Source organism: Phyllobates terribilis, unplaced genomic scaffold (genome assembly GCF_046119375.1).
Source record: "Phyllobates terribilis strain yellow unplaced genomic scaffold, ASM4611937v1 Scaffold_3__8_contigs__length_932513732, whole genome shotgun sequence".
In the NCBI taxonomy this organism is placed as follows: domain Eukaryota; kingdom Metazoa; phylum Chordata; class Amphibia; order Anura; family Dendrobatidae; genus Phyllobates; species Phyllobates terribilis.
In genome coordinates this window covers 741,228,626-741,241,505 of record NW_027362763.1, presented here as the reverse complement: position 1 = coordinate 741,241,505, position 12,880 = coordinate 741,228,626, and the positions used below count along the sequence as shown (strand labels likewise).

Sequence of the window (12,880 nt, the reverse complement as noted above, 5' to 3'; positions counted from 1 at the left end):
TTTCAGCATTTGCTGGGCCAAATGTTTTGCATATTTTGTCATGGGTAGTCGAATTTTGCCTAATTTTTTTTTATCTGTGTGTGTGTGTTTAGGTTAAAACATGGCAAAGACGAAGCCAAATTTATCACCAGATGTCAGGAAGCTTATTATTCTGAGAGTGAAGTCAGGCAAAAGCCAAAAATGAGGTAGCTATGGGATTCACCTGTTCCCAGAGTCAAGTGGCACATATATTAAAGAAAGAAAAAGAAGGTTATGGAACAGCTGACAAACCTAGAAGTGGACGACCACGGAAAACTTCCTCCAGAGTTGATCACATTATTAAGAAAAAAGTCAGTATCTGATGTCCATAAAACTGCTGTACAGATTACGCATGAAATGAACAAAGAATAATATGGGGTCAAAGTGAGTCGCCAAACTGTGGTGCGACGGCGAAGAGCAGTAGGGCTGAATGCAGGTATTCAAGTCCAGAAGCCTGTCATCTCTGCAAAGAACCAGAAGGTCCGACTTGAGTTTGCCAAAGAACACAGCCAATGGAAAGAGACAGATTGGTCTAAGGCGTTGTGGTCGGATGAATCCAAGATCAATCTGTTTGGTAGTGATGGCAAGCACTATATATACCGCCCAATTGGAAAACATAATGATGTAAGGTAACCAAACACCTACAGTGAAACATGGTGGTGGCAATGTCATGATTTGGGGCTGCTTTTCTGCATCTGCCATTGGCCCTCTGCATAGAACTGATAAAAATATGATTGCTACCATGTACAAGGATATAATGGAGAATGTAATGCTGCCACATGGTAAAACCAAAGTAGGCAGGGATTGGAAATTCCAGCAAGACAACGATCCTAAGTACACATCCAATTTAGTCAAAAACAGGTTAGCAAAGAAAAATGTTCTCTTGTTGCAATGGCCCCAATTTAAACCCTAAAGAGCACATTTGGGATGAGTTGGGACGACGAGTTGGGGCCAGTGCCCATAGGAATAAAGATGAATTGTTTGCAGATTTGCAAATGGAATGGAGCAAGATCCCTCATGATGTCTTGAATACCCTAGTGGCTTCAATGCCCCGTCGGTGTGGGGCAGTAATTAAAGCAAGAGGTTATGCTACAAAATACTAAGTTGTGGCATTGTAAACAATGAATTACTATATGCGGTGATCAATAAATAGTAGATGCAAAACCTTTGGCCGTCAGTTTTCTTTAATTAAATGACCATGACCATACCTATATTCAAAAGCATTTTGGATAAAATGAAGGTCTTGCATGATGACCACTTCATTCAATTCATCACCAGGGAAATAGGATCACAACAACCAGACAGAAGTCATCACACTTTAAAAAAATATGCAAAACTTTTCGTCACCACTGTACACACACGGGGGCAGCACGGTGGCTCAGTGGTTAGCACTGTATCCTTGCACTGCTGGGGTCCTGGGTACAAATTCCATTAAGGAAAACATCTGCAAAGAGTTTGTATGTTCTCCCCGTGTGTTCTGTAGAATATGCTGGTTCTACATAGGCATGTAAATACTTCTATGCCCAAAAATTACAAAAGTATTCTCGAAGTGATACCTATATCGGCTAACCAGAAGAAAAAATATATATGCAAGCTTTCAGTGCACAGGGGCTCCTTCGTCAGGCAATATTACAAATTAATTCAAAAGATACAAGGCACAACATTTGAGAGATGTTACAGCAAACATTTGTTCATGAGGTGTAAGGGGTGATGCCTCCAACTGACAAGTCAAGGAGATCAAATTAGGATTTTTTGATGCAAATGGAGAAGATGTTCTAGGAATGTTTAATTATCTGGAGGTGTGAATTGTGTCCATGTAGTGAGTCATAAACCCAAGTGTTAGATTGAATCCTGCTGTTAAGGAATTGAACATTCTTATCAATTTGAATTCACAGATTTTGCTCTCTCTGTCTGTGAAATGACCTTTCAGTATTGAGACTTTTAAATCCATCATACAGTGTCCCAGGCTAGAGAAATGTTTTCCCACAGGTGTGTCCAGTTCATTCCTAATTGTGTGTCTGTGTAAATTCACTCTCGTTTGCAATATAAACTCCTTCTGGGCACCGGTATCATGTACTCCATATTGGCGGATGTACATGAAGACATTTTTCTGGCTAACAATGTACCACAATATAACTTTGTATTGTACATCATTCTATATAGGCAAGCATATAAATGTGTATATGCATTATATGTACCTTTGTGCATAATATGTATGCTGTGTCATGTCTATGTAATGTGTATTTCATACAACCTGTGTGTACCATGTATGTTTATGCTTAATGTGTGTATGAAGTTTTAACATGTCCAATGAAATCCAGAAAACCTAGGAAACATTTCCTCAAGTCTTGGTTCTCTCTACCTTACATATAAAAGAAACTTCTGTTTAGGTATAAACTCTCATCTCTTAAAAGCTTGCTCAGTATTAAACACATTTCTATTCCATTAAAGGAGTCATATTGTAAATTGAGGAAGCAAAGCTGCAAACAATCAAGAGCAATGGAAAAAGAAAAACTCTGCCATGTTTTAGCAAAACAGAGGACCTGGAATTCGAAGGAAACAAGCATTGAAATAGGTCTTTACACACTTTCATATTTTGTATATCTCTCCAAATTTCTTAAAGCTCCTAAAGGTAGTCTGTCAGCAGGCTTCGGCTACACCATGTGATAGCAGCATGATGTAGGGGGAGAGACCCTGATTCCAGTGGTTTCACTTACTGGGCTGTTTGCTGCGGTTCTGATAAAATCAGGGTTTTTTTCCCCATGTAGATCTAGCAGTTCTCTGAATGCTTAGCTTTGTATAACCCCGCCCACATCACTGATTGACAGCTTTCTGTGTACATTGCGCATAGGCAAAAAGTGGCGGTGGAGGCGGGGTTGTACAGAGAGCATGAATATGAAGTACTACATGGCAGCAGGTTTTCTGGTCCTCTAGTGCAGGGTTCCCCAACTCCAGTCCTCAAGGCCCACCAACAGGTCATGTTTTCAGGATTTCCTTAGTATTGCACAGGTGATAATTCCATCATCAGCACAGGCAATAGTTACATCACCTGTGCAATACTAAGGAAATCCTGAAAACATGACCTGTTGGTGGGCCTTGAGGACTGGAGTTGGGGAACCCTGCTCTAGTGAAAATCTTGCTGAGAAAGAAGTGAATTTCATCAAAACTACGCTAAGCAGACCAGTAAGTGACACATTGCTGGTATCAGGGTCTCTGTCTCTACATTATGCTGGTCTCAGATTAGGTGGTAAAAACCTGGTGACAAATTCCCTTTAAGAAAAATCAGAGATACCACAATCTATTTTGAGTTCTGGTGCGCTATAGAAACTAAAAATAATTTTTATTAAATGTAATTAACCTGGAATAACCACATATAATATCCACTTGCCATTTCCATGGTAGGAGGCAGTAAATGCACAGCTTTAAGCTATTGTATTCAGAAACCCCCTACTGAGAGCTGCAAGGAGTGGCAGCAGTTCTGTAAGTATGAGAAAACAGAGGAGTAGGAAAAAAATCCAGCTCATCCAAGCAACATATCTGACAGCGTACCAGCCATGCTAAATGTGACCCTGAGCTAAGAAATTGTGATGCTTAATATTTTATTGCTACGTCTGCTCCTCTCATTACAGTAAATGGCCGCCGGCAACATATTAAACGAAAATGACTTAATGTACATAACTGTTCATGGGAAGTGTGACAAGGCAGGAAAGGTAGAACTAGCTAATTGTACATGAATTAATAAGGAATAACTGAGTGACACTGAATATAGGAATTATAGCAGGGGATCAAACTGGTTATGGGGTACATAATATACAATTAGGTCCAGCAATATTTGGGCGATGGCAGAATCTTTGTGATTTCAGGCCATTTTGGATTTAAAATTTAACAACTGAGATGCAATTGAAGTGTAGACTTTCAGGTTTAATTAAAGGGGTTGAACAAAAATATACTGTAAAACATTTAGGAATTGCAGCCATTTTTCTATAAAGCCTCCACATTTCAGGGGCTCAAAAGTAAGTGGACAAATTAACTTTACCAAATAAAATGTTCATTTTTAATACTTTGTAGAGAATCCTTTGTAGGCAATGATTGCCTAAGGTCTGGAAGCCATGGACGTCACCGAAAGAACCAAAATTGTATCTTAAGCATCTGAACAGTATGTTAGATGGGGTTGAGATCAGGTGATTGACTTGGCCATTGCAGAATATTCCACTTTGTGTTAAAAAAAAAACTCCTGGGTTGCTTTCAGGGTATGTTTTGGGTCATTGTTCATCTGTACTGTCAAGCGCCGTAAATCAACCTTCCTGCATCTGGTTTAATCTGAGCAGAAAGCATAGCCATGTACACATCAGAATTCATCCGACTGCTTCCGTCTTCAGTCACATCATCAATAAACACTAGTAGTGACCCAGCGCTATTGGAAGCAATGCATGCCCATTCTATCACACTGCCTCCACCATGTTTTACAGAGGATGTGGTGTGCTTTGGATCATGAGCCGCGCCAAGCATTCTCCATACTTTGTTCTTCCCATTATTCTGGTACAGACTGATCTTAGTTTCATCTGTCAAAAGAATGCTTTTCCAGAACTAGTCTGGCTTCTTTAGATGTTTTTTGGCAAAGTCTAATCTGGCCTTTCTAATTTTAAGGCTGATTAATGGTTTGCACCTTGTGGTGAACCCTCTGTATTTGCGCTCATGAAGTCTTCTTTTTATGGTAGACTTGAATACTGAAACACCTACTTGAGTGTTCTTCACTTGAGTGGATGTTATGAAGGTGTTTTTCTTCACCATGGAAAGGATTCAGCAATCATCCACCAGGTTATCTTTCGTGGATGTCCAGGCCTTTTCGAGTGCCCAAGCTCACCAGTGTGCTTTTTTTTTGCTGCAGAATGTACCAAACTGTTGATCTGGCACTGTCTGGCAGTATGTATCACCAAGTGTATCAGACAAGTGTGATGAAGTGAATTAGACCTGAATTTAATACTATGTATACAGATTGCATCTTGACATCTATAACCATCGCACTCCAATCAGCAAGGCCATTTATCTATTCTTACAGGTATGTCATCACCCAGCTTTCCAACTGTGTGAGAAATCTTACCTCCTCTTAGACTAACTCGGTCCACAATCCCCACTCCACAAACTTGAACACCCTCGCAGAAATCTTATCCACCTTGACCTACACTCACTCTCTGAATCCCTTCTCCCTCTTACAGACATTAGTTCCTTCCACGATGCAGATGCTGCTGCCACTTTATATAACACCACAACAGCTGCAGCTCTCAATTCGGTCGCCCCCCTCACACAATCAACAGGCAACCCTGGCACACCAACCTGACTAAAGAACTGAGGCGGGCTCTCTGGTTGCTGAGCAGAGATGGAAAAGGTCCCACTCCAATGAGCACTTCATCGCATTCAAGTAGTCCCTCACAACCTTCAAGTCCACACTCGCTGCAACAAAACAAACCTACTTCTCATCTCTCATATCCTCCCTGTCTTACAACCCTAAACAGCTATTCAACACTTACAATTCTCTTCTCCGTCCCCCAGAGCCTCCTCTCATATCAGCCGAAAACTTTGCCTCATTCTTCAAACAGAAGATTGACACCATCAGACAAAGATTTTGCCTCAAGTCCCCACAGGCCCTCCTCATCTACTCAATCCTCCTCCTCCAAAACCAGCTTCTCCACCATCATGAAAGATCCTCTTTACTATCCAAGTCACACCTCATCCCAAACCTTACCAGACTTCATCACAACCTTAACCCACCTTCTCAACCGGTCACTAACAACTGGTGTCTTCCCTTCATGCCTCGATCACACCCAGCTATCGCCCCATATCACTTCTCCCCTATGCCTCAAAACTACTGGAACATGTCCATTTTGAACTGTCCTCTCACCTCTCCTCCTGCTCCCTCTTTGACCACTTACAATCTGGCTTCTGACCGCACCATTCTACTGAAACTGCCTTGACTAAAGTCACCAACGACCTATTAACCGCCAAATCCAAGCGACACTACTCTGTCCTCCTCCTCCTAGACATGTCATCTGCCTTCAACACAGTGGACCATTCCCTCTTACTACAGACTCTCTCATATGTCGGCATCACCGTGTCACGGACGGACAAGGAGATGTCCGACGAACGGCACAATATCTGGGTACAACAAAATGATATAGGGGGGTTGGAAGGCCCCAACGGTAGGGAGCGAGGGATGGGACACCTCCTGACACCAACCTGTGTCTGTCCCTAATCTCCCCTAACAAGACTCTGAGGGTCCTTCCCCCGCCGCTATCACGTGCCTACTCCCTGACTGTCTAACAATTACAAGTTGCCATAGGCAAATGAACCCTAAGCTAAAGACTCGTAAAATTTAACTTTTATTAATTCCTATTAAATTATTAGAGGAACATATTAAAACCAGCATGCAGTCAGCAGTGCAAAGGGACAGATAGCTATTATATCTCTCCTTATATTGGTCTCCTACCTATCACTGTTTCATAGTCTGCCCCAACAGCATCACTCATAGAAGAGTATCAGGATATACTTGAGGTGCGGCCGCAACCTACACTTATCCTATATAGTTTTCATACATTGCTGACTGACATATTTAAAAGCACCCTAAAGCCTCCCCAACATTTTTCACCAGATATACTGGCATCATCAGGTGATTGAGGCTATAAGTCCCTGACTGTCATCCCAACTTACCCTAGCTAGTGAACTGGACGAAAGGTTGCTAGCCTTATCACTACTGGTAATGTTACACAGGGTAAGATGACAAACAAGGGACCGGCAGCAAGAAAAAAACAACTTAACTTATAATCAGAGGCAAAACTCCAACAACAGCACCAGGGTACAGCACTTCAACAGCGGTTCCACAAACCAAGCTGGCCTGCAATAGAATGAACTCTATAACTGTCGTTCAGCTGATGGGTCATGTGGCCATTGAAAGGGAAGTGGGAGTGGTACCAACCAATATCAGCTGACCGTCCACAAAAAGCCGCCAGCAAAAGACTAACATTAACCCTTGCTGGACCAAAGGGAAAAAAAACTACATTTAAATTCCAGCATACCCAGAGCTGTCACGAATCCCCAAATGATTCGTGACACACAGACTTGACCATATCTTGGATCTCCTCATACCTAACAGACAGGAGATTCAGTGTCTCCCACTCACACACCACCTCATCTCTCCCCCTATCCGTCGGTGTCCCCCAAGGTTCACTTCTAGGACCTCTGCTCTTCTCTATCTACACCTTCGGACTGGGATAGCTCAGAGTTTCACAGCTTCCAGTATCACCTCTATGCTGATGACACACAGATCTACCTCTTTGGACCGATATCACCTCCTTACTAACCAGAATCCTACAATGTCTGTCCGCTAGTTCATCCTTCTTCTCTGCTAGATTTCTAAACCTTAACATGGATAAAACAGAATTCATCATCTTTCTACATCTCACTCAATCCCCCCATCTGACCTATCCATCAAAGACAATGTTTGTCCACTCTCCCCAGTCCCGCAAGCTCGCTGCCTCAGGGTAACCCTGAATTCTGATCTCTTCTATCTCCTGGATCCGCACATTCCTCAACCATGAATCTGCAAAAACACTAGTGCACGCTCTCATCATCACCTGCCACGACTACTGCAACATCCTGCACTGTGACCTCCCTTCAAACACTCTTGCACCCCTCCAATCTATCCTAAATTCTGCTGCCCGACTAATCCACCTGCCCCCCTGCTATTCCCAGTCCTCTCCTCTCTGTCAATCCCTTCACTGGCTCCCCATTACCCAGAGACTCCAGTTCATAACCCTAACCTTGGCATATAAATCCATCCACAACTTGTCTCCTCCATACATCTGTGACCTAGTCTCCCGGTACTTACCTACACGCAACCTCCGATCCTCACAAGATCTCCTTCTCTACTCCCCTCTTATCGCCTCTTCCCACAATCGCATACAAGATTTCTCCTGCGCATCCCCCTACTCTGGAACTCTCTACCCCAACATATCAGACTCTCGCCTACCATGGAAACCTTCAGAAGGAAACTGAAGACCTCTCTCTTTCGACAAGCCTACAACCTGCAGTAACCACTGCTCCACCATACCGCTGCACGAACAGATCTACCCCGACCTACTGTATCCTCACCCATCCCTTGTAGATTGTGAGCCCTCGCGGGCAGGCTCTCCTCCTGTACTAGTCGCCATTGCGTTTTTGTTCAAGATTATTGTAATTGTTTTTGCTATGTATACCCCCTTTTTAACATGTAAAGCGCCATAGAATAAATGGTGCTATAATAATAAAAAAATAATAATAATAATTTGTCCACTCCTAAAATTTCTGCCATTTCTGATCGATTTCTCCTTTTTTAAGCCTATTGATGGTCTGTTTCTTTTCCATTGAGAGCTCCTTTGACCGCAGGTTGTGGATTCACAGCAACAGCTTTCAAATGCAAATGCCACACCTGGAATCAGCTCCAGATCTTTTATCTGCTCAATTGATGATGGATTAATGAGGGAATAGCCCATGCAGCCCATTAAAGAGCTTTTGAGATAATGGTCCAATTACTTTTGGTCCCTTTAAAAATAGGCAGCTACATATTAATGAGTTGTAATTCTTAATCCCATACTCCAATTAGGATGTGAATACCCTGAAATTAAAGTTGAGGGTCTGCACTTTAAACCCATACTGATTATATAACTATCTTAAATATGTTTTGGTAAAGGTCAAAACCTGTGTGTCACTTTTCAAATATTTTGGACCTAACTATCGGGTTCTTGTGTATTAAAGGAAAGCTTCAGCAGTTTTGACCCCAGAAAAAAAGCTGAAGGCACTTCATAAGTTATGGAGAGAAATATATCTATGTGTATGGTCATGCACACTGCGGAAGTCTTTAGGCCTAATACATATTTGAAGAAAAAATTTGCCTAACCCACTGATTTCAGTGGGATTGACAGAATTTATTCATTTACTCACTGGAAGACGTTTCACCAACACCAATGGATTGGCAAAGCATCAGACCATCCCAGTCAGCCGATCTACCCTTACTGGCACTTGTATAGTAGTAATACGCCTCCTAAGTGTCCATCCCTTAGACCAGATTACGTTTTGGTTCCTGTGCTGTCAATATGGACTAATTGCAGCAAAGGAGCAAGTTTTATGGACCACAAAAGTTAATGCAACAGAAGGCAGCTACTTCACCAGTCTGCAAAGCGGACAAGCACATAGAGGCGATCACGTCAGCAATAAGCCGACCTGACAGGCCTGATTTTACACATGGTTGTCTGATCCAAGGTGACAAAAAAACAAACAAACTGATATTTAATGCAATAAACCAAAAGCCCATGGTCAGATGGAGCAGATTTTGCACTTAAAATGTGTCAAAGTACAGGTTTTCCTGTAAAGGGAAAAAGACGATCCCAGAAACATTGCACTGCTCAGATCCCTCACCGTCAGGTATAATCCACATGCGAACCTGTCAGCAAGTGTTCAATATCCCTACAGCGCCACTGCAGGCAAAATGAAGCATTACACAAATCAATGTGCTGTTCGTGCAATGCAAAATTGTGCAGAATAAGAGACGCTTATTATAGCCGCTCTCTGCACTGGCTGATAGATGAGGGTCATCAAGAAGTAACGGAGTTCTCAGGATCTATTATTTATCCTACATCCTAAAATTCTGTACTTCTCAGATATATTCCCCCTGTGTCCTCTCCTAGCTCTTTGTTTCTCATAACAACCAATCACAACACAGTTTTCATTTTACCAGAGCTGTATAAAAAATGGGAGCTGAGCTCTGATTGGTTGCTTGTCAACAAGGACAGTTCCTCTTTCAGGCAGTATAGATAAAGGCCCAGTTGTAGGTATTGGTAGCAGGCATCCATTATAACAAACATGGGCAGAAATCTCCATAGTTTTAATGAGAAACACCATTGGTGGACTAATGACTGTTACGTCTGCGCTAGTTCTGCTGCATCCATCACACAGCAGTCAGAGAGGAGGAGAACTGTTCCTCCTTTGTCAGGAACGAGCGCACTGTACCCATGCCCACCCTGTGCAGTGACGACAGTCATGGTTGCCAACTTAAGTTGTCCAGAAAAAATAAAGTTAGCAAAAAAAAAAATCACTGACAGACAATATTTTTATGGACACATTGGAAACACATCATAAATCATTAGGATTATAAGTGATCCATGTCTACACCCTATAATTGTGATATGAAGAAATTATCTGCATTCACTATAAAATGATAATTATAGTAAAAATAATCTGTATAAATTTCTTCAGCTTCAAAAAAAAAAAAAAAAAAAAATCATGGAAGCCTTAAAAGGCAACCTGTCACCAGGTTTTTCCCATATAAAGTAGAGTCAGCACCCATAAGCCTTCATATTAGGCATTCTAGAATGCCGTCTATATGTCCCCAATGCGCACTCCATGAAACTAAAAGTAGCTTTTATTATACTCACCTATGGGGCGGTCTGGGGCCTTCCCTCTTCTAGCTTCGCGTGGATGACGTGTTCTTCGTTATCCGCACAGTGTCCTCGGTATCGCGCTCCTGCACAGGCGCATTTCTCTTCCCTGCCGAGGGCAGAGCAAAGTATTGTAGTGCGCATGCGCCGAAGCGCTTTGTCCTTTCCCCAGCGCATGCTCATTACAGTACTTTGCTCTGTCATCAGCAGGGAAGAGAAGTAAGCCTGTGCAGGAGCGCGATACCAAGGATACTGTGTGGATGACGAAGAACACCTCATCCACATGAAGCAAGAAGAGAAGGGGTGCCAGATCAAGAACAGCGACGCCCATCGGACCGGACCATCCCATAGGCGAGTATAATAAAAGCTCTTTTTTGTTTTATGGAGAACGCATTGGTGACATATAGACGGCATTCTAGAATGTGTTATATCAGGGATTACAGTTGCCGGCCCTACTTTATATGGGAAAAACCTGGCGACAGGTTCCCTTTAAAAAATAATTTTATGGACAGGGCAAAAAAGTGCCCCATTTTTACAGACTGCTCTGGAATTTCTGGATGGTTGGCAATCCTGACAACAGTGTAATCACGTATGCACCATGTCACTGAAAAGTAGGAACAGCATGAATCTACTGCGGATGTGCGACCTTTCATGAAAGAACTGCAGGATTATCCAGACTTTTTAAGGACGATATCGGAAGCAGTGAGCACTTTTGGAAATTGACTGCATTTGACAACTTTATTTTAGAATTTAAGCCACTGATCTATGACTGATTTTATGGTAGTACCACTTTAATGCACAATTAATAAAGGTCAACACATTGATTTGATCACTAAAATGTCTTCTCACCTTGGAGGATTTCCTTCGACTTCTTCTGGTCCACACCACAACCAATTTGTCTGGCTGCCTATATGAACACAGAAAACATTCTTGTTATTTAGATTCTAAATAAAAATATCAAAAATAGCTGCTGTCTCAATTCACACAAGCAAATAGAAATCTGGAGTAAAACACTTTGAAAAGTTATAACATTTTAGCACAATGTGGAGTTGAGCAAAAACTTTGCAACTTTTGGAGTTTTGGCCAGCTCTGCCAAAATGGGTGAGGCTGGGGTGGGGCAGGGCATGGCGACACCCGATCGTCTAATTCATAGCGAGTTGTTGTGTTCCTTATGCCACAAATCTTACTCCAGTCTCTGACCAGAGTAAGATTTTTGGAGTGGTGTATGGAGGCACATGCCACTTATAAGAAACGACTGACTTATTAAGAAGCATGTTTCTTAATGAATTAGGCATCTCTGATCCCAGCATGCCAAACAACACTGGTCTTGATGAATAGGGGCCATAGATTAAAGTATGACACATCCATATGTCAGACTGGGGTGCCAAGGGCCCACCAGTAGCCAACTCCAGGGGCCCTACTTTTCAACTACATACAAATGTGATATTATCTTCAATCACAAATTTAACAGTGAACTGAGTAGATTGTTATATGAATAAGATGCTGCCTTTGTCTGTACATAGTGGATCAAGTATATAGTGCCAAGTACTGTTCATATAAGAGGGGCCCACCGGAGGATTCTCCTGTCCTTCTGTGGGCCAGTCTAAGCAGACATAGCTGCTGGGAAAATAATGTCAAGAATGCTGAAATCCCAACATCATCCATGACCAAACAGTTTACATTTCATCTCAGTTCCATTGTACCCAGAAAAATAGTAAGATATAGTAATTTTTGCAGTAAACAAGCAGACACTCCTAATAATGACTACATTAGAAATCCATCATGAAAACTCAGAATCATACAGTACAATAATTACACTTTGCACACAGACCACCATATTTTGAATAAAAGGGACTAGTCAGGTCTCCATACAAGTCAGTTTTATTATATATTTACATTGCCATAAAAAAACTAAATTATGGATTATTGACCGTCACATTCCTGGAAATGTGTTTATATTTTTTGACAACTGGGTGATACCTGCTTGGCCTGATCCTATCAGTGTTGACGGCCTACTGACGAGAATTGGTAAAGCCTGGATGCCAAATTATCCATACCTTTTTTGCAGGAAGAATACCAGCACAAAGTAGAGTTTAAAGGAGTTATTATTATCTTCTCTCTCCAGGAACAAACCACTCTCCTAACTGTCGGCTTCCTGTTTGCCAGGGGTCAGTGCCCTCCTGATGATTCACAGTTCGGACTAGTGGCATGGCTGAGTTGCTGGGCTGAACTGAGTGCATGGGCATTGAAGCTGGCCACATCCAGTAATCTGGCCAGTTTCAGAGCAGCAGGGGGGGACTGACCACCTCTGTTAAGATTGCAGAGGTGGCTGGTAAGCTAGGCATGAGCAGTAAACTTAAAAATTCCCCCCTCCTTTAGAATGAGGACTATTTTTA

At 42.1% G+C, this 12,880-nt stretch overlaps 1 protein-coding gene across 7 annotated transcripts in view; it reads right to left on the bottom strand.

Annotated features, from left to right (window-relative positions):
* EHBP1 (EH domain binding protein 1) overlaps positions 1–12,880 on the bottom strand; it is a 445,048-nt gene that overhangs the window by 362,637 nt on the left and 69,531 nt on the right. For 6 of the 7 annotated variants that reach the window (XM_073672136.1, XM_073672138.1, XM_073672139.1 and 3 more), the window contains exon 3: positions 11,334–11,391. The exons of the other annotated variant lie outside the window; for it this stretch is intronic. In XM_073672136.1, coding sequence (XP_073528237.1) covers positions 11,334–11,391 — 58 coding nt within the window. The remainder of the gene's footprint in view (positions 1–11,333; positions 11,392–12,880) is intronic. 7 annotated transcript variants of the gene reach the window in all.